Source organism: Patagioenas fasciata, chromosome 16 (assembly GCF_037038585.1).
Source record: "Patagioenas fasciata isolate bPatFas1 chromosome 16, bPatFas1.hap1, whole genome shotgun sequence".
NCBI classification, from domain to species: domain Eukaryota; kingdom Metazoa; phylum Chordata; class Aves; order Columbiformes; family Columbidae; genus Patagioenas; species Patagioenas fasciata.
Window position 1 is genome coordinate 15,056,647 of NC_092535.1, and position 22,203 is coordinate 15,078,849.

The 22,203-nt window shown below is 48.5% G+C and overlaps 1 protein-coding gene across 3 annotated transcripts; it reads right to left on the minus strand.

Annotated features, from left to right (window-relative positions):
- Positions 1-253: 253 nt before the first annotated feature.
- On the minus strand, positions 254-20,380 carry PIGU (phosphatidylinositol glycan anchor biosynthesis class U). 3 transcript variants are annotated; one of them, XR_011741576.1, is made up of 13 exons: positions 20,174-20,380; positions 18,365-18,429; positions 16,230-16,289; positions 15,263-15,325; positions 13,626-13,735; positions 11,917-12,017; positions 9,898-9,995; positions 7,021-7,175; positions 6,405-6,548; positions 5,527-5,651; positions 3,961-4,103; positions 1,754-1,925; positions 254-1,408 (listed from the first exon to the last, which is right to left on the minus strand). XR_011741576.1 is itself a non-coding variant. In XM_065850202.2 (12 exons), the coding sequence occupies exons 1-12, from the start codon at positions 20,301-20,303 to the stop codon at positions 1,812-1,814; spliced, it is 1,308 nt and encodes a 435-aa protein (XP_065706274.2). In that variant the 5' UTR covers positions 20,304-20,380; the 3' UTR covers positions 254-1,811. The 3 variants fall into 3 exon arrangements, 2 of the variants coding, with proteins under 2 accessions (XP_065706274.2, XP_065706275.2); XM_065850202.2 differs by having other exon boundaries at positions 254-1,925; XM_065850203.2 differs by lacking the exon at positions 20,174-20,380 and adding an exon at positions 19,798-20,028 and having other exon boundaries at positions 254-1,925.
- Positions 20,381-22,203: the final 1,823 nt, after the last annotated feature.

Below are 22,203 nucleotides of genomic sequence, written 5' to 3' on the forward strand. Positions count from 1 at the left end.
GGCTGTAAAATGGTCAACCAGATACTCATCCTCCTATTGAGATTTTTCACACTGCTGTCGGGTTGAACCGTGCGTGGCTGGCGTCTCCTGAAACCAGAGTGGGCATCAGTGCGCCCCAGAGCCACCTGTTTTCCCTCCTGACCTGTGTTTGATTTGAAGTCCCTTCACAAGCCCTCCCTGTGCTTCTTGGTGCCTCCCAGCCCACCCCTCACCCTCTTGTTCCACCCCCCCCATACACTGAGCACACAAGAGCTGTTAAAACTTGCGCAGTTTATTAAGCTCCGGCCCTGCCACGCAGCCGGGAGCAGCCCGGGCTCCGTGTGCCCCCGCCATGGCCCAGGGCTAAAGGGCCCGTCCTGGCCGGGGGCCTGGGCCGGATCAACACCCCCCACCAAAGCGCTAATAGCAGTGCAGTAAGGCAAAAGTTTTAATTGTCCAGAAAGAAAGACGGGCTGTTTACACCACTGTCTGGGCACGCCGGGCTCTCAGCTGCTCTGTGCCAGGTGCAGTTTGATGCTGTGACATTCCCAGCCCTTTGGGTTTTTCTGGGGAGCAGCGGGAAGCTGGCTGCCCACAGCCCAGCACCAGGAGAAGGCTCCCACACCAGGGCCACCGCTCCTCTGCCACCACACACCCAGCAGAGCAAGAAGCCAGCGTGGAGGAATCAGTGCGTGACATTCAGGGGTCAGCAGCAATGCCGCAGAGACCAGGACTGAGCACAGAGGCACCGGAGGGAGCGAATGCTGCATCGGAGCCCCCGCACTCAGCCGCATGGTACCACCGCGGTGCTGGCCAGAGGGCACCATGGGAAGGGCACATCCCGTAGTGTTCAGTGGCTGCGCAACACCTGGAGCTCAACTCCAGGCCAGCAGTGGCTCAGCCTCCTGGATTCGGTCTGGATTTGGACACTGCCAGGTCCCCAGGCAGGCAGCTTGCTTGTTCCACACCAGGCTCCAAGTGAGCCGTGCACCACCAGGCTTTGTCACCCACAGAAACAAGGAGTACGGGACTGTTACCTCCACAGTCGTGTTCTCTCTTCCAAGACGCCGCAATGCCTCTGTGTAGCTCCTGACATGAAGTGCCGGTGCGGCTTGGACGGGATACAGCAGCCCCCCGGCACCCACCCCGCTCCTGCTGTCACCCCAGCGCCAGTTCTTACTAGTGTCTGAGCTCCAGGATTGTTAGTGTGGCAGCAGCTTCAGCTGACCTCCTTCCAACAATTCATTCATCCTCGGTCACCATTTGTTTCACAAGCACCCCCTGTGCCCGAGCACATGTGATTTTTCCAGATCCCACAGCAGCAGATCCAAGAAATGGCCTTTGCGTCCCAGGCTTGAGCACCAGGTACCCAGAGATCGCCTTGTGCCGAGCAGGAGCGTTACTGGTCAAAGCAGTGAAGGGGAAATTTCTGGAAGCAAACATCCCCGAGAAGCAGTGATAGTAAAGGAAACAGTTTATGGTCTGAGCTCTTTCTGGGCCAGAGATTCAGCCCTGCTTTTAGTTCAGACACTTTCTCCAGTTCCTGCTGGACTGCCCAGAGTTGATGGCTGAGGTCACAGTGCAAAGCACAGCTGAGGGAAGAGGGGAGATGCTCCAGAGGAGGCATTGCAGCTCCTACTTGTAGTTCTTAGTCTCTGCACTGGGCCCACAGCTCAGGAGGGTATTCCCAGAAGAACCTCAGCCCTTCCTTTCAGTAGGTATCATTCCCAAAGTCAGACCTCATTCAGGGAACCTTCCCTCCCACCCCACGTACCCCAAGCTTTGCACGTTCCTCAGAGTGGTCCATGGCCCAGGGAATGGTGGGCAAATCCTTATTTCAAAACGAGCATGGCTTCTGTCCCATCTTGCCTCGTCAAGTGGAGTCCGTGAGTGAGGTAGTACTCCCGCCGGAGGAAGGCATAGAAATAATCCGAGACGAGCAGGATCTGCAGAAGTGAGATGTTGAGACACATCAGTGATGCTTCAGAACAAGGAATGAAAAGGGGTTTGTGCTTGTGATGGACTCTGAAGGGGTTTCAGAACTTCCCAGGCTGTTCACCATGCTTTGCAAGAGGACACACTGTGATTCTGTGAACGCTCCTTGCAGCATTAAACCAAGGGAGACTTAAGCTAATCTATTTATTGCACTGCCAGTGTGCTCTCACAGACATCTCTGCTGAGGAGAATAGCTCCACAAACTGACCAAAATATAAGACAATGGCAGGTCCATCTGTGCCACAGCTTTACAGATCATCTCTGTTAAGCACTTTTCAATTGTGATTGTTTTCCAACTGCTATTTCTATCAGAAAAGGTAAGAAGCTTGCAGGTACCAGAAGACCACAGCTCCCCAGGTCGGCCTTGGCAAACAGCAGCTTTAGCAGCTTAACAAAATCATACCTGGCTAAGGGGTGAAGAGCTGAAATGCCAAGGCTGTGGCTTCCCAGTCCAGCATCCAGGCACAACACCAGCTAAAAGCACTTCTCCCACCCCCATCACTCCTGCATCTCCTTCCTGCCCTCTCCATGGGGCAGCCAACCCCATGCACACGCTTACACGTGTCTCCGTTCAAGCGGCGAGCAGAGCTGGCTGTCCCCGCATCCTCCCGGCCCAGGTCGGGCACGCTGCCACACACAGCGGTGCAGGCGCTGTCCCGTGCCGCTCGGGAGCAGCCGAACCCCAGGCTGGTATCGCCACCAGCCACGCTGCAGTGGGAAATACAGTGGAAGTGCCCGCAGAGAACTGAACGTGGAAACCTGACGTGGGAATCACCAGTCCCTCCCCCTGCAGCCCTGCTCTGGCTGTCCCGAGGCAGCGCAATGTGACGCTCCCTCGCCTAAAAGCGCTGAAGTTAGCGGGGATGAGGGCTCGTTCTTTGTCACAAGGAAATCAGAAAGCAGACTTCTTGCTCTGTCTGCATTTACATACAGCGTAAGACCTTGCAGGATCTGCGATGAGTTTCTCTGGTAGGAGAAGAACTCTGCTATCTGTAATTAAAGTTTTACTATTCCTTTCACTCCATAGCAAGATGTGTAGTTAGAAAGCTAATGAACCATTCCCAGTTTCCTATAAGCGTTTCTTAGTAGCATTTCTATACTCCCTCTCACCCCACTCACTGTACCGAGTCTCGTTTTGCTTTTACAGAATGGGCTTGTGCCCATTTACCAAGGGGGTGGGGGCTGTACAAGCAGGTGATTTTTAGCTCCTGACAAAATTGCTCCTCTAGTTTTAGGAGAAGCAGACAAATGTAAATGGCTGAGGCACATTCAAAATAAAGGCAACTTTAACACGAAATGAACATTCTGCTCAGCCAAATGTGAAACTCTCTCAGGGCTCAGAGACATGAGAAATAGCACAGAGAAGAGGAGGGACATAGCAAAGGTTGAAGTAACCATGTACATTGAACCCCATCTTCCCGGGGTGCCCAGCTCTGCTCTCCCTGAGGCCTGTGAACGTCATGCACCTAGAACGGCTGTGAGAGCAGCAGCGCGAGCAAGCCCTGCCATGACTGGGACCTGCACAACCCCACAACCCTGTGTTTTAGTGAGATATCATGCTCAGAAAGATCGGTGTCATGTCCCTGTGTACGTGGAGTTCTCATGTGCCTGTTGTCTGGCCCTGCTGCTGCTGCCCTGTGGTTTTTTCCACTTCGCCTCTTCACTCACCCTTCAGGTGTGCCCTTAGTTCTGCCACATCGAGATGTTTTTCCTCTGCTATCAAACACCAGCCCACATACCCTGCAGTACAGCCCAGTGCGATTATTAAGCTATAGCTCAAATCCTACAGCAACCCTTGCCCATTAGTGTGCCAGAAGGTGAGACCGAGGCAGCATCCAGCTGGAGCAAGGACAGGCTGGGAGCTGCTGCGCAGGACACACGGGATGCGAAGAGCCAGATGCATCCTGCACAACCCACTGTTGCTGTCAGAATCCCCAATCCGGTGACCGACCCACAGTGCAGCCTTGTTTACCTCGCTCTACTAACCTGCCCTATGTTGAAAGTCAACGTGATGGCATAATAAAAATTGGAGTTGGCACTTCCTGCATAAATCCATAGGTGCCACAGGACGGGGAACAGGAAGGAGCAGGCAATGAGCACACATGACAGGATGAAGATGTTCCGGAGGACTGCGAAAGAAAACCAAGCTGTTAAAATGATGCATTACTGAGCAGCCACGCTCACGCAACCAGCAATGGTACCTAAGGTATGTGCAGTGATGGAGAGGCACTTGTCAACAAATACTACTTTCCAATAATCTTTCACAGTTTGCTTTAATAAGCTTTTATATATCCACTACATTTCCCTTTAAAATAAATACTTCTGCCTTTGCTTGAGTGTGAAATCCTCATTTGTAGCTCCTTCCTCCTAGATTCAACTTCCTAACACTCCTTCTTGGAGGACTTTGGCTTTTTGGTGTCTACACTACAGCAACCAGCGGTTTTGGGAAGGGCCTTTCCACCAGCACCAGGGCTCAGAGAGGACAGCATGCCATTCCCACACCTCGTCAGGCTGACGACAAAGGAAACAAATGAACCTGTGGGCCATAAGACAAGAGGTACTTCCTCAGGAGGTGGTAAGGAAATGAAAGCACCATACCAGGAGGAAACTCATATTAGGTCAAATGTGTTGACAAACACATGACCTGGGGCGGCGCAAGTGTGGCCGGGATCCATTAATCTGTGTATGTGTCAGATGGACAAAAACCAAGCACAACTTTGTCTAAAAGAGCTAGGAACTACTAGGCCAGAAGATAGTTCACGGGAAGAAAATATTAATGCCTGTCCTTTGGCAGCACTATTCTAATTCATCCCGGCAGTTGTGTTGCTGTGCTTGGCTATAGCTCAGCCAATGTCCCTGAAGGTACCTGGATGACTCTGCAGCTGAAGGGAGCTACCTGACATTTTAAGAGCATTGTCACATCCAGACCTGTCCACACCTCTCTTTTTGAACTTCTTGTTCAGTAGTCTGTTCACTCGCTGTGGGGTGGCAGCAGGTGACAGACGGCTGTCCCTCTCACTGGTCCCAGTTGCTGCACATTCAGAACGTGCAGCTGAACCACCCTGACTCAGGATTTCTCAGAAGCTAAAGAGGTTCTTTATGAGGCATTTAAGAAAAACTGGACAATTGCTTGGAATAAATCAGTTATTTGCACTCGAAGCAAACAAGCAGATGCAAAACAAAGAACCCCTGCGAGGTGCAGGATTTCAGGGCTGGGGAACTCACCAATTGCAGGAGCAGTGTTCAAATTACACAGCCTCACATGGAGTGAAGCATTTGAAGGATGGATGTACTTTAAATAAACCACATCCCTTGTGCAGGACTGTAAAAAAGTTCATCTTCAGAACAACTTGGAGAAAGGGGGGAGATAAGCTACAGGTGAAAATTCCCTCCTCAACCAATTTCAACCCTAGTCCTACGGACATGTTAGAGACTGTATCATCACCAGAAAAATCAAACCTCCTTCCAGACAGCCCTGGTTTGCTTTAGTGGTGACAATTCTTGGACAGGCCCTTTCCCACCCCAGAGAAGGGACAAACACAAAGAACTTACATCTGTAAAGGTGGCTCCAGACTGGAAGGAAGGCCATGTACAGTGCAATGTCTCCCACGGTGGGATACGACTTGAAGATAGAAATGATTGCGAGCTGGACAAACATGAAGAACACAGGGTGCTCCCTTGAAGGGAAAAGACACAAAGGGTAAGAGGATGCAGCAGGGTCCCTGGAAACTGGATGTAAATAGCAGCAAGGGAACAAATACACTGGGGGATGGGCTCAGAGGCTCTGTACCCCTGTTCTCTCTAAACCAGCCTCCGAGTGCTGGTGGGGAACACGGAGCCGCTCTGCAGAGAAGCGGGATAAGGGGATGCACACCTGCCTGCTGCCCTCACACAGAACTTGGCACCTCTTCACGGCTCAACTCAACATACGCCCGTGCAGTTGGTCACCTGCGCTTCCCCAGCTCTGTCTTATCCACCGAAATGCAATCAGCACCTCCCTCTGAAGGTGATTTGGGGAAGCCCACAGTTTTCCCTCTGGTGTGTCCTGAGGTCTGTATCCATTCCAACTCAACAGGATAAGCTGACTGAGAATCCAGGTATGTGAGAAATGTCCTGGAGTTTCCACTTTTTTTCCTGACAATAAAAACCTTCAAGTTCCAGATGAGAGTCCTTGCTTTCTGACCACACTGGTTTGTGCTGGCAGGGAGCAGCCACCTCTATAGCCTAAATTTCTGCTCTTTTGATGTCTGCAACACATCTGTTGCACAGCAGAGCCCAACTCACTCTATTTCAGAGGAGTCAAGATTGAAACTTTGGGAAATGAGGAGTACAGGCCCTGTTTCAGGCTTGTACATCCAGACATCTGATGCCTTATCAGTTTCCACCAGACAACCGAGAGCAAAAACCCTAATGGAGAAATACATACTTACTTTAGCTTTATTGCCAAGGGTATGGTGTAGAAGAACACATTGATTTGAAATACACATACGAAGAAAAGACTAAAGTGTTCAAACATCTCTGCAAAGAAGTACCAGAAAAGGCCAATATTGGGTGTCAGATCTGGAACAGAAAGGCTGAAATTTGAAAAGAAAAGGCAAGGTAACATTTTTAAATGGTTGTTTTTCACTGCCCTGCTTCTGTTACATTAATTAATCATTGTGTGCTACTGGATGGAGAACCTATATTTTAAATCCATGGAAGTGAAACCAAAGGGGTAAAAACCTGGAGGGAAAAGAAACTAATCCTCCCCTATGCCCCAGCAGGATTTAAACCATTCCTGAGCAGACATTTCTAGAGAGACGAACGTTTCAGAGTCATAGTAGCTCAACAGTGAAACTCAGTGGAAAACATCTCCTGTCTTCTCCAATTCTTGCTGATACTTAATTACCAGAAGCTGGCTAATGCCTGCACTCCTCCACACACTCTTTTATTACATCGCCAGTTTAACCACAGATCACACATTCCTCAGGATGGGGAGTGGGGCATGTGTGTGTGATGCACAAGAAACAACACAGACGGGGCTATACAGAAACAACTTCTACTTACATAAACCCGTAAACCGATGGGATAAAATCCCAGGAGTTGAGGAGGAAGAAGGAGAGGCAGATGATCACCACCAGGCTGCACAGGTACAGGGCTGCGTACTGCATGGTGTACAGCCAGAAGCTTTTGCTTTTCAGTTTTATTGGTATGAACTGACGCTGAAAATACAAGCACACAGATTTCCCTCATCAGATGAAAGCCACAAAAAGCCCAAGTGTCCAGTGTTCATTTTAAAATCGATGAAAGAAAGCATCAAATACTGGCACTACGGCATTGGAAGGAGCAGCTGTCAGGCACAATGTGCTTTATATTCTTCACTGTGGCAAATTAAGTCACCCACATTTCACATATCTCCAGAACGGTGCTTGAAAATACCATAGCTAAGCTGGTTATTTCTGCTTGCAGTCAGTTGAGTCTCATGCACCCAGTGTAGGATTTACACCCTCCCCCTCACAGCTACACCTGCACCTTTGATGTCTGCAATACTGTCACAGAATCCCAGAATGTCAGAGTTGGAAGGGACCTGGAAAGCTCATCCAGTGCAATCCCCCCATGGAGCAGGAACACCCAGCTGAGGTTCCACAGGAAGGTGTCCAGGCAGGTTTGAATGTCTGCAGAGAAGGAGACTCCACAACCTCCCTGGGCAGCCTGGGCCAGGCTCTGCCACCCTCACCATCAAGAAGTTTCTTCTCATATTCAAGTGGAACCTCCTGTGTTCCAGTTTGCACCCATTGCCCCTTGTCCTGTCACTGGTTGTCACCCAGAAGAGCCTGGCTCCATCCTCCTGACACTCCCCCTTTCCATATTGATCCCCATGAATGAGTCCCCCCTCAGTCTCCTCTTCTCCAGCTCCAGAGCCCCAGCTCCCTCAGCCTTTCCTCACACGGGAGATGCTCCACTCCCTTCAGCATCTTGGTGGCTGCGCTGGACTCTCTCCAGCAGTTCCCTGTCCTTCTGGAGCTGAGGGGCCACAACTGGACACAAGATTCCAGGGGTGGTCTCCCCAGGGCAGAGCAGAGGGACAGGAGAACCTCTCTGACCCACTGACCACCCCCTTCTAACCCACCCCAGGTACCATTGGCTTCCTGGCCACAAGGGCCCAGTGCTGGCTCATGCTCACCCTGCTGTCCCCAGGACCCCCAGGTCCCTTTCCCCTACACTGCTCTCTAATAGGTCATTCCCCAACTTATACAGGAACCTGGGGTTGTTCCTGCCCAGATTCAAGACTCTACACTCGCCCTTGTTCTATTTCATTAAACTTTTCCCCATCCAGCTCTCCAGCCTGTCCAGGTCTCTGGATGGCAGCACAGCTTCCAGTGTCACCACTGCTCCCAGCTTGGTGTCAGCAGCAAACTTGCTGACAGTCACTCTGTTCCCTTGTCCAAATCATTGATGAATATATTGTTCCGCTGCCTGATTTCCAGTGGAGGAACCCCCAGCAGTGAGGCAGCTTTTGCACCTGGCCGCAGGTTTTCTCTGGCAGGACGTGCACAGGGAGCCAGCTCCCGCTGGTGTGCAAAGCACACACTGTTCTCACAGTCAGTGTGTGCTTAACAACACTTGCTGGAACAACATAAGCAAGCTTACCAAGGAGTTTCAGCAGGACAGATTAGAAAGTGCTGAGGAAAAGCTACTTAATTCTGTACAGGGAATGCAAGAAAGTATCTCTACAAATCTTGGTAAAAGAACACACTCTAGCATGATCCCCTTTAAAAGCTGCAAATTAGGCACTCACATATCAAAGCACTCCTTGTTGCTTGTGAACACAATGCTGGTACTTTCTGCCACTTCAAGTTAAAACAGAACAAATAAGACCAAAATATAAAATATATAAAGTAAATGCTCCTAAAAAAATATCAAACTGAAAAAGCCACAGTGACCCTGCAGATGTTCTTGCCTTGCAAAGAGCAATAATAATAATAAAATTTCTGGTAAAAAGTAAGAGACATTCATGCCAGATTGTCATGGAAAGAAAATGGACTAGAATGGACTCTCCATTCTCTTCTGAAGTTCCAAAATTTCAGAATAGACTGTAACGAACCCGTCGTTAAGATCAGCCATAGCAATCAGGAGGGAGACAGGGCAGAAGCAATCAAGAAAGACTGGTGAGACACTCAACAGCAGAACTTCCAGAGTGACAAAAGCAACACAAGTGATCACCAAGTCATCTGTGAATTCAGGTAAGAGTCCTCTGCTAGCGGCCACAGCCTCACCTTGCTCCCATACCAGAATAGGACTGGCAAATGATCAGTTTTCATTAAATGCATTACAATTTGGACTCTCAGTTAAGTCACAGTTTGCAGCATCAGCACAAGAGCTAAAAAAGAGCCCAGTGGGAAGCACGCAGGCAAAGCGGTGATGAATCCACTCATTAGCAAAGAGCAGCATCCCTGCCCACAGCTGTGCCTCCCAGCCCACGGCTGGGCTGCTTCTGCCTCTGTCTGTGGGGCCCTGTGCCCACGAACGAGCACGGGCAGCCCTGCGGGGACCCAGGGCTTCTGGAGTGGGCGGAGAACGGACAAGGGCAACCAGCCGCTTCCATAAGCACTTGCCTTTCGCCATTACACTCCAGAGCAGCACTTCCAAGCTTGAGTGATTCAAACATACAGCTCCTCATTCCTCCTCTCCAGGTCCACAATCCCCTTTGCTATTCACGTGACACAAAGAACAGCACTTCCATAGGGCAAGCCCGTTCTGTAGACGACTTTCTGCTCCCTTCTCTCTATGAACAGGCATCTCCATTAAGGCTTCAAACTTCCATGGCTTGAGAAGAGCCACGTTTTCTGAAACGCAGGACTTGCCCACCTCCCCTCTCAATAGCTAAGGACTGTCCCTGCACAGCTACAAGACAACAGGTACCAACAGTCAGAAATCATCTACCTGTAGCAGGTAAAGAAGTGCCGGAGCAAACAACGTGAGCGGGTAGAGTGACTGGTATGTTGCTAAGGCCAGAAACACAGCACTGAGTAAGGCACTACCTGCAAAGAAAAATAATACATTTATTTGTAATGAACATATAACATTAACAGCCTTACAGACAGGCAGTCCAAACGTGAAGAAATGCACAACCCTCTGCAGAGGCTTTACAAATATCAGGACATCACTTAAAGGCATTTTTAGTGGAACGTGTCCTGGAGAGTGTCCTTTTATTAACTATGTTTTGAATGGAGAATGACTCATACCAAGGTGATTCTCCCACAGGAAAGAACTGCTGACATCATTCACACACAGAAAGAGATTCATGTAGTTCAGACTATATGTAGACCATGCTGGCTGCTGTTTATGCATGGGAATGCATTCCCTGACATCACATCTGCACGAAACAGCTCAGTTCTGCTGGGCATGCTGGATAACCTGCTCACCAGAACGTGTCAGGGCCCCCAGCAAAGCTCTGTGAAAAGGAGCCAGCACAAGTCTGTGGCTGAAGGAATGAAGGGGCATTGGCCCTACTTTACAGACACCAAAACTGAGGCATAAATGGGATTAGCGCAACTTTTCCAAGTGGTCTTAAAAATATGAATGTCTTCCTTGAGGAAGCTGTATTTGAGGTGTTTCAGGTTGAGCTAAGGGCTGAGTACTCTTGCCCAACACCAGAAAGCAAGTACAAAATGTCCCAGGTTAAACAATAAAAATACAAGCACCGAGTGCAGTAGCTTGCTTATAGCCTTTCATCTTGAGTCATTTGATAGAAGTCATCTGTAAAAATACAGCTTAGACAGCAAGAATCATGACTCTGCACTGGATTAATTGCCAGCCTACTGAATCAAACACTCAGTGAGCTGCTCTCTGCTTCCACCCTTTGAAAGAGAAAATACAGGCTGACCTGGTGATGAGCCCTCTCTGTTCTTAAACACAGACAAAAACCTCCCTGTCCTCTATTTCATCGATTCTGCACAGATCTAAAGAATTGGTACCCAGAAATCAGAGTCATAATCCGATACCCTCTCTGCCCACTTTAAAACTGAGAGGCCGCCACACTCCCAGCCAGGGAGAAAACACAGGGGCCAGCCGCTACAGCTTTGTGACTGAACTATTCATCTATCAGCAAACACAGTTTAACTAAAAAGACCTCACTCATTTGCTTTTGCAAATGTTTTTAGATCAAAACCTCTCTTGCGTCAATTAGTCAATAATTGGTGGAAAACTTGCTTTTGGAAACACTAACAAAACCAATCTATACCAGCTTTCTTTGCAGTGTCTGGGTCTGGGCACAGCCAGAGACAAGATCAGACAGACCCTTCCTCTGATCCAGCACAAACTCCTGAAACTTCTGTGACCTGTACAAATCACGTGTGCAAAGAGCACTGGGGAGTCAGAAAAGAAACAGAGAGCTGGCATTGTGCAAAGTGAAGCAAACAGCTGTTCTGTCATCAGCTATCCAACTGTGCTGGTGTGGGTTTTTGGTTGCTGTTTTGGCTTCCCCAAAGCTCAATTAACTAATTTCAAATCAAGGGTACAACCATGAGTGAAAGGTAAATAATAGCTGCAGGCAACTGCCTGCTTTTGAATACAAGTTCAAAGACACACTTGGAAAAGAAATTGTATACAACACTTTAAGTGCATATTCACGTACAAAAGAATGAGCAGCAGGAGCGTTATGTCCTCCTACACACAGACACACATTTCTTCATAAACAGAAAACTATTCAAAGTCATGCAGGAAAAGGAGTCAGTTGTTAGAGATTAAACTCCCAGGTATACTGAGATTAAAGCAAGTTTTGATTTGATCTCCTGTGATTGCAGGTAGAGCTCGGACCTTGCTCCAGTCCTCATTTCTGATGTGTTTCCCTGAGATGTGTGTCACAAGCATATTTGTAAAGCTCCACCTTGATCTAATTTCTGCTAATTTTCTAATCTTTATAGAAAGAGATAACGAACCATTTTTTCTCCATTGCATTACCTTTTATTGTAGCTAAAATGAAGAACGCAAGGACAGCGTTGTTGATGGCACAGGTGGACTTTGCCACACAAGACATCACGGTGTAGGGGTTTAACAGATACCTGAAAAAGAGCAAAGCTTGAGTTAGTCATGACATTCAAAGGAGACGCCACCTAATTGAAGAGATATTCAAAGGAAAAGCAGGTGCAATTTGCCATTTTTTTATGTTTATTGACATTTGATGGGATCCTCTCATCACCAAATTAATTCAGCTGAGCAGATCCCTCAGTATGGGGCAAAGAACAGATCCCTGGATCGTGGCCTCGGACAGAGTGGCCAAGTAGCACACTGGAGAAAAGGAGACGGTTGGGAAGATGCCTAAAATCCACGATCTACCCTAGAAAATGACTATGAAAACTGTTCCTGGCTTTGCAGAACCATTGTGTGTTTATTCAGTCAGACCTAGGAATACTGGATCCAAAGTAAAGTCTTTCTGCTACTCACATTTACTGACGCTAAGAAAGTAAGAAAAATAAGAAGATAGCAAGATGGAAACAAATCCTGAGACACTGGCAGAGCTTCCCCCAACCCAACCGCACCTGCACACTCCTATGGCAGAGCAACCGCTTGTGCTGCCCACGCCACGACCTGAGCACAAAACCTGCCAGCTAAGAAAACCTTCATTAGTAAGGACGTGTTAGTAAAGACGCCAGTTTCTTTTGGAAATATGAATTACAATAACCCCAAAAGCACAGAAAAAATGTCTGGGAGGATTAACCAAGAGAATGTACCCATCAGCCTTGCTAATAACTAAATCAATCACCAGAGTGAGCAGGCAGGACTGATGATTTCGTAATTATCTCTTTACATAAATATTTTCCTACTTCTCCGGGTCCCAATCTGGCTTTTTGCTGTGTTTGCAGAGGGAGAGCCCCCAGCAGGAGAGACAACCTACGGCCAGCTCTGCTGCAGCGGCGGTGGGTACAAACAACTGCAACTCACAGACTCCATTGCCCTGCAGAATTTACCATGTTACAAAATACATACAAAGAAAAAATTACAGCCTATCTAATGGAAAACTTTGTCTGACGCAGAATAATTCAGATAATCATTTATTCATGTCAAAATCCCAATTAAGAATTTATTTGACATTAAGTATCTTGCTCGCATATTACTTATTTTATTTGAAGCTTTCTGAAATAAATAACAAAAAGTTTAGTACGCAGAGGAAAACCAAGACAGGACACTATTAGGATGACAATCTGAAAAGATCTTTGAATTATTATGAGCAATTCTGGGATATTCAAGTTGTGATATTCAGCAAACAATTTGTTTGACTGCTCAAAGATTCTCCCAAGTTTTCTAAAGACACCCGAGACATTTGGGAAGCATAAAATCAGCCCTGATAACATTAGCATACAGGCAAATTAATGGGAATGTGATCTGTGCAGACACAACATTCTTGCTACCAAATTCGTGATGTTACACGGTTGAGTCTGTCTTAAAGGGCCTGAGTGAATTTAGTTGTTGGCAACAAACATTTGGAAGAGCATCTGCCTTTCACCCTCAAACTGAGTGTTCAGAGCTGGGGGGGTTACATGTAATAGGAAACTCAGAATTTCTGGGGGAAAAAAGCCCAACAACTTCAACAACTACTGAAGCCCCAAATCCGAGCAATAAAACCCAACGGGAGCTGAGGAACCAAAGCAGCGCCAAGCAGCAATACTTACACTAGTGCTACCTTGAGGGGGATGTAGTGCATCTCCATGGGTGTCCGGATGAGCTCAGCCACGTCTGGTGCATATTTATCCAGTTCTATTAGGAGCTTTTGTTTTTTGAACTGAACAAGGGAAAGTGACCAAAGATTGTCAGATGAGGAAAGCCACTATTTCTTATCACTCGGGACTTCCATGACTGCAGAGCAGTATAACCAAGCCCCAGGCGTGAGCCAGAACTCATGTTTTGTGCGGTGTTGTACAAACACAACAAAAACCCCCTCTCTTTTCCCAAATACTTAACAACTGAAGTAGAAGTCATAAGAAAGCAGATAATCTCTACTCATTTGAGCTTCCGTAATTATCTGTGTCTAACTCCTGACACAGCTGGCAGTGAATTCACCACACTAGAGTTTAATACTTCCAATCTTCCTACAGCTTGTCTGGATCTCCAACGGACAGTTGAGTTTCTAAATTCACTGTTCAATGTACAAGCCCCTAAGAAACCAAGTCAGAGAAACATGCGGTCTTTGTTACTTTGAAGATGGATCAATGGCAAATCTCCTTTAGGGACCCAAGACCACTCTCTTTAACCTATCTTGCTCTATAATGCTCTCTATGGAGACAGAAATCCAAATTATGAACCTACTGAACTATGTCATGGTGAGACATAAGGAGAGAGATGGTGGCAATAAATGCTCAACGAGCACAGTAACTGACACGCAGGATTTTTACACATCTGCAGTTCTATTATGAGTCCTTTCTTCAGCCTCGAAGTCAGAGCACACGGAGTCAGTATGTAGCTGGATGGGAGACCAGGCAGGTGCTGTAGAAAATGCAGCGCCCATCCTCATGTCAATACTGACTTGTTGCCCCTCTGGGGTTGCAGAGAGCACAGTGTTGCTTACGCTAAATGCTCTCAGAGCTGCCTATGGGGGAGAGCTGGCAGGAATCACTCACCTCGAAATACGTGTATTTAAAATTTGAAGGGAACAAGTAATATTTGGTGCCAAACTTTCACCTGGCTCAGTAGGATGTTTTATGTCACCTCAGCATCCTTGGAAGGTTTATTCATTCTTTCACCCATTTCCAGTCTGTGTATTAACTCACGCTATGTGCGAACACAAACCATGTTCAGAGTAAAACATTTCAGGGCCCAGCTACAGAAGTTGTAGCAGAGGTGAGAAAAAGTAGCGCAGAAGTCTTGCCTGTTGTCTTGCCAAAACCATAGTCCAGTAATTAAATTCCACATGTCGCAAATTGCCACAACAGCTGAAGATGGGTTTTCAGTGCACATTCTAAAACTCACCTCTCATCCTGTGAACCATGACCCCAGACTCATCTGCATTTCATTGGCTGCTACAGTCTCACAAACTTCTTTATTCTTTATTCTCCCTTTGGATTAAAGAATCTACACTGCTGTGACCACCATTCCAGTGCAGTGTGGCAGCTACGGACACTGTGTTTCATACCATAATACTGCCACAACAAACCTTCATGTTTACCACATTTGGTCCTCATGTTTATTGTTCATCCAGACATGGCCAGATTTACTCAACACGGACAAGCTGATACTTTATGCTCTGGTATGTGTTTTCCTTGGTACAAGATGTATTTATAGTTGCTGGGAGAAGAGGATCAGCAACACTTACCACAACTTTGTTGAAGTCCTGAATGGCCAAGTAAAGGGCAATAGCAGTTAGCACATCAGTTATCTAAAAAAGAAAGGCATAGACAGACTGTAAAAAAAATAAACAAATGGAGAAAAAGGTATTGCAATGCTGAATATGGACTTTGATCTGACTCGGCTCACAAGAGGAGAAAACAAGCTTTAAACCCACTAGATTGCTGATTTGTTCACTGCACTCACACGCCACCGCTTAATCTTGAAGCCATGAGCCGTACCAAAGATATTAACATTTACAAGAGAAAGGGAATTATGGGGAAAGAAGTACATGAGGGTAACAGAATCAGTGATCTAATTAGGGCACAGGCAACACGGGGCAGTGCCCAGCTGGCTGAACCCACCTGCCCACGAACGCAGTGTGACAGTGCTCAGCTGTCCCCAGCACACAGGCAGCACTGTCACCTGGGCCCCCAGCCCTGCCGGCTCTGCAGGGACCGGGAGAGGCCCCAGCAGGTGCCACGTGCAGCCAGCTGGGTGATTTCTGTCCTCCCGAATTACGCAGGACTCGGAGAACCATTTACAACAAGGGACATTTGGAGGACTAACTCGTTTGTGCTCCCTCTGCAGAACTGGGGTTTGGCAGCGGGTTTTAATGAGAACCACCGCAATGTCGGGATTAGGTTGGGGGGACAAAATATTCTGGCCTGGAGAAGGTAACCTTGAAATTGGAAACCAAATGCCAACTTCCTGTCCCTCTGCAGGGATACTTATCTAACCAAGGACTCACAAAAAAGAAGGAATATGTACAAGGGAAAAGCCCAAGCGTGGGTTTGTACAGACAAAGCTGCCTTTCTAATGGAACTGTGAGCTCAGCAGGAATCTGAACTACAGGGAGGCCGAATGTCTTTGATTCTTGCAGGAGTAAAAGGAAAGTCGTATTCAGCATTTCACAAAACGGGACCTTTGAAGAGGAGCTTTCCAGGAGCACTCACCATGAACACCAATTCAGCATATTCAATCACGAAGTGGAAGAGATATATTATCAGAGGGGTCTAAAAGAGAGCAGAAGGGAAACCCATGTCAAACACTGTCCAGATAAAACAACTGGCGATTTGAGGAGAAAAACGTAGTAGTACTATGAGAGGCTGCGAACGGCAATTTTCTTTTGCCTCTTCTACAAGGCTGTTTCTTCAGAGTAAAGTGACTAAACAAAGCACACTTACCCATCTTCTTCCTCGCAAAGTTCTATTACCCTTTATAAAAGACACCATCAACTTTGACAGTTATATTCCATTCCAACTTTCCAATTCCACTGGTATAGTGGTGGAGTTACAACAGAAAGCATTTAAAGAACAGCTTTAGAAAATATTATTTTCTATAGAATCTATTTTTTTCAGGGTGTTTGCAGGTACTTTGGAACTATTTCCTACATAGCTGGTTGCATTGTTTAGCCTGTTTAGATGAGTCTTTTATAAAGCAAAAAGAATAAAGCATGTTAAAACCACAAAGCAGTAGGACTACAGTCCTGTCGTCCTCTTAATCCCGCAGCTTTTCCCTTCTACGGTAAGAGGAAGAACACGTTTCTGAATAATTCCTTTGGCAGAAAAGCTTATTCTGGAAGCACTATCTTTACATGGTTGTGCTGGTTTAACTGAAACAGAGCTAGTTTTCTTCATGCAGTTAGAAACTCTTCCTTTTCGTAGACAGCACAGTCATTGTTTGGATTCAGTTTCAGAATAAGACGGCACCCTGCGACACAATTAATGATTTTCTCCAAGCACCTTTGAGTGGTTTTGAGTTGGAACAATGTTGGAGCTCACTGTTATCTTGGTTGTTGTCTGGGAGCCGAGGACACTCTGAGCTCTGCCCACAGGTGTGAGGCAGCTGGGAAGGGGGACATGGATGGGACAGAACTCGACTGACACCCAGACTGAGCAACGAGAATACTCCACACCGTTAGCGTCAGGCTGCAGATTTAATGAGAGCCAAGTTTTCCTGACCTGTTCCTGTTCTGCTCTGTTCTGGTGGAATTCGGGAGTTTCTTTAGTTTGGCCTTTTGCCATTCTGCTGTTTTGCAGTGGCCTCTGAGCCCTTCTGACCCTTTGGCCCTTTCTCTCTCTACTTGGGATCGGCTGTTCAGGTTCAGGGTGTCTCTTCCTAGGACCGGCTGCTCGGCATGGATGGAGTTCATGGGAAACTGCATTGATTATTACTGATTGTATTTTATATTTTATTTTTCTAGATATAATTATTAGTAGCAGTACATTAGTATTATTTTGTTATTTCATTAAACGGTTTTTATCTCAATTCACAAGTTTCTCCCTTCCAATTCTCTCCCCTCCCTGCCGGGGGGAGTGAGCGAGTCGCTGCGGTGGTTCGATTGCCACCTGGGGTTAAACCACCACAATGGTCTAATTTCAGGCTTCACTGTCAGAAAATGTATTTATTTTGAAATACTTTTAAAATACTGTAATGGTATAAATAAGCATGGCAAAATATTACAGTCTGGGAGAAAAATGCATTTAAAGAAGAATTTGTTGAAGAGAAACAAATTTTCAAAGTATACAAGATATCTACGTCGTCCCCAGGTGACACTATGTACGAGTGCGCCTTCAGATCACTCAGACCACTCCAGAGCACAAAAATCCCACAGGTGCTTAAGTGTCTGGAGGAACGAGGTGTTTGCAAGATGAGGAATAAATGCATTGCATGCTTGTGCTAAGGCCAATATTTCTGCAAATGCAGAAAGTCAAGACACTGCTATCCAGTAAACTGTGTTCAGACTCACATTGACACCGTCTCTCCCCACGCTGGCCTCTGCTGACAGAAACATCTGCATTGATCAAAGTCTTTTACTTATTACAGATCTCCCCTATTTCAGACTCTCTTTATGCAGAAAAAAATGTTACGATGCTCATCATCTGCACAGCAATGAGTTATCCCATAACAAACTGCATTCCCTCATTGTGTCACTACGTATACAACTATCGTACAGACACCTACACAACTCTAAGTTCTCTGAAGTGTTGGGACAAGACAGGTCCCCAGTCTTTGCCTGTCTGTGAGCAGCAAGACTAAGAAATGTGCCATTTGAATATCATGTTTAAAATGAAACGTGCATACTGACCTCATGGAAAACAGCTCCAGAATATGGCGAGATCCCCAAATCCAGCAGAGCTAATCCTTCAACCACTGGAACAAACAGAACATCGGCGTTAGAATCTGGTACCATAGGGAGAGAAAAATCTCATGATGGCACAACTGTAGCTTTTAAAACACCCAATGCTCATGAGAACCTCACACTGAACCACCATCTGAATGGGTGACACAAAATCTCACAAAGCCAACAACCAGCTAGAACTGATTGCTTTCTTACTTCTGCCACACATATGTTTTTAGTAAGTAAACGATCAGCTGTAATCCATTTATTTATTTCAGCTAAAAATGTTATAGCTGAAATGTTTTGCTCTTAACTATATATAAACTGCGTGCATGATATTTACTATTTTAAGCCACCTATTATGTGATACACGGCATCTATGCTGGAGAAATACTTAATTCTAAGAGAACAAATCATGACATAATATACAATTTGAACTATTTTATGTAAAACAGATGCAGAGAGAGCTGAAACAACCTAAAGCAAAATAAAAGAGCAGACATTAACACATATTACCAGGCAAAGGTAAAAGCTTTATCTGTTGTTGAAAATTCCTGATATTTTGCTGCCTTAATTTGGATCCTTTGCAATCAGGTAATTACACCTTGTACCGCAATGCATGCACAGGTTTTTCCACAGGATTCCACCTTACTGAGCAAAGACTTCCTGGGGATGGAGCAGCATATGCAGTGAAAGAAGCTACGAGAAACAGGCCCATTTGTTCAGAGGGAGGAGACTGCAGGGAGCAAGGAGAGGTTCTCCGTTCAGCGATAAGTGCTGGAGAAGCAGGTTCTGTCTTTGTGACCAAGCCCCCATGTGATAACAGCCCAGACTTTTCAAGGTGATCCTAACTGTGCTCCTTACTCACTCCAGCCTGGATGCTCTAAGGTAAGACTCAGAAAGAATCCATTGCTGCAAGGGATTTTTTGGAAGCTGTACTTAGATACTGTGCAGCGCGAAGTGCTACACACTGTGGAGGAAAGGCCTGAGGTCATCAAACGCTTTCATGCTTTCAACCTCTATTACTCTGTGCCACCGTTTTCCACCCCAAAATTGAAAATAATTTAACCTGCATAGTAACTGGATATTATTTGCCCAAAGGGCTGCCTTTAAAATAAAGGTTCCTAATGGGATCAGATGCTATAGCCGTGAATGACACCAAAAAGCCTTGTTTAAACTGTACCTCAGCCTTCAGAATAGAATCTGAATCTTGTTGGTAACAACGTGTGAGGCCGCAAACTGAACAAGGAAAACAAAACAGTGAAAAGCTCTGCAGGACCTGGGAACCTTGCTGGTGTGTTCACTCCACAAGGCAGCACTTGTGCAGCTCAAGCGTAAGGAAAACAACTCAAGCTTCATATTCGGTGCCAGATTTTGTCATTTTTGCATTTTACACACACCTGTGACACAATCTGCTTGTACAAGCACAACCAAGCCGGCTGTGCTCAGTGGCTACACCGCGGTCCCGTGTCCCTCCTGTCCTCCTGCAGCCGCCGGGCACTCGCTCTTCCCTCGGGGACAGCTGTCACCAACTACCTCATGCAGCTTTCGGTGGGGGCCGGGAGAGAAGCGGCCCGAACCCAGCCCGGGACCGCAGCCCGGGCCTCTCCCCGCGGGGCCGGGCCCCAGCCTGGAACCGGGCCCGGGACAGGCCCAGGCCCGCCGGCACCCCCGCTCCCGGCCCCTGGGCGTCCCCAGCCCCGGGCGGCCGCCGGCCCCATCACCGCCACCCCGCGGGCCCGGCCCATTCAGCCGCGGCGGGGAGCGGGCCCTCACCTCGCTTCCAGGCGTTTAACGGGGACGCCACCTCCACCCGCTCGGAGATGAAAGCGGCGAGGCTGGAGCGGTAAAGCGCGGCCCGGACCGTCACGGCCACCAGGACCACCAGCACCAAGGGAGCCGCCATCCTCACGGGCAGACACCGGCCGCCGCCGCCTGTAGTTCGCGGGCGGCGCCGGAGAACGCGGCGCCAATGGACCTGCCGCGCCGGGCGGACTACATATCCCAGGAAACCCCGCGCCGCCGCCTCCCGACACCGCCCGAGAGCTACGGCGAGCGCCGTGGGGCGAACTTAGGCGGAGCGCGAAGGCGTTTGGCTGCATCCCCCGGCCCTCCAGGCGGGGGCAGGAGCGGCCGGGTCGGAGTGCGGGCCCGGCGGGGGCTGTGTCCGGGCGCTCTGCCGGGGCTGCGGGGCAGCCCGGGGCGTGTGTCCCGCCTTCCCCCCGCCGCCTGCCCCTTTCCAGTCAGCTTTGCTGACCTTCGCCGGCCGGTGCTGCCCGCTCGGGCTTGTCCCAGCGCCGGGCGGGTCGGGTCGGGCCGGGCAGCCCCGTGGAGTCGGTCAGGGTTCCCCGCACCGGCGCTGAGCCCCCGCCGCTGGGGGTCTGGCTCCGGCCTGGCCCCGGCCCCTCGCGGGCCGTCCCGCGGCGGCTCTGCTGCCCACGCAGCCGCGCTGTGCCCTGCAGGAGCGGTGCCTCGGCCGCTCGGAGCCGGCGCGGAGCAGCCATGGGGCCGCAGCGGCCTCGGGCAGCGCTGCTGAGCGGGCTCCTCGGCTTCAGGACACCGCCTGTGGCATTGAAGTTCAGCGGGCTCCTCTTCGCCGCTTCTCCAGCCGGCGGAGGTGCCCCTGGGTCGCAGCTCTGCGAGCTGTGTGCTGCTCGCACGGTCTGTTCGCTCCTGCCCTCCCCAGCCTGCCCCGCTGGAGCGGGGCTGCGCCCGGCTGGCTGCTCACCGGTGAGGGCCCGTGGCTTCTGGGCAGCTGTTTGGGAAGTCCCTCAGACCCTTCTTTATTTCTTCAGGTGTATATACCCCCATAGGCTTTGCCTGCACGGAGCTGCCACCACCCTTGTGGCCATGGTCAGTTACACAGCTGTTGCTGATGGCAGGGAGTGCTGGTGGCCTTGGGCACTTTCAGCAGGCTCTTGGTGAACTGAGATTGTCAGCCTGTGTGGTTTCAACAGGACCACCAGACCCCAGAGCTTATGAGTTCTTGGGAGGCCTTCACACAACACCTTCCCAGCACACGCTTTCCTGATGCTTTTCCAATCACTGTTTCTCCATCCACAGCCCATTCACGCAAACTCTTACAAAAGTGGCCTTTGCAACACTTCCTTTGGAGCGGAGATAAATGGAAGGAAGACCTGGTTGTCTCTTAAAAAATTGAGGGACAGAATGAAAACCCACATGTCATATCATGATATGTGAAGACAACACTTATTTTCATGTAAGAAGCCAATGGGATTTGCTGATGGTGCTGGGGCTACCATTTAAAAGAGATGGGTAATGTACATTGGATTTATGCAACTTTAGAGCCATAGCGTAGGCTTGTACCCACATGCAGGAACAGAGAAAGGCTGAATGTCTCTGGGACATGGTCCCTGAAGGCCCAGAGGACGCAGCACATACCCTCCCTGGGACTGAAGGGACTGGTGGATTTAGCTGGTAAATCATGTGCACTTTCTGGACCAAGTCCATAGCTACTTAGAAAAGCGTTAATGCCTTCATGCTACAGAACAAGCTTCAGATGGCCCAACGAGCATTTTGTGCTGTGCTTGCTCCCTTGCTGGGGTGAGGCAGCACATCTGTTCAGCTGCTGCCTTTGCAGGGGTTTCCTCCGGTGTGTTCTTGTCCACAGGACAACAAATCTGGTCCTGAGGCAATAACGGGATCTTCCGTGTTCAGTCCATCCTGTGGCAGCTCTTCTGCTGTCGGGGCGCTGGCATGAGGGCACCGGTTAGCGTGGGCGCTTGCTGGCTGTGGGACTTGGCCACAGGTCTGACTGGGCTTGGCACATCCTCAGGTTAATCAGA

Coding starts and splice junctions, on each gene's coding strand:
- PIGU (XM_065850202.2), bottom strand. CDS start 20,303: ATGGCGGCTCCCTTGGTGCTGGTGGTCCTGGTGGCCGTGACGGTCCGG. Junction 18,430..20,173: donor GTTAAACGCCTGGAAGCGAG/GTGAGGGCCCGC, acceptor TGTTTGTTCCAG/TGGTTGAAGGATTAGCTCTG. Junction 13,736..15,262: donor AGGACTTCAACAAAGTTGTG/GTAAGTGTTGCT, acceptor TCCCTTGTTCAG/TTCAAAAAACAAAAGCTCCT.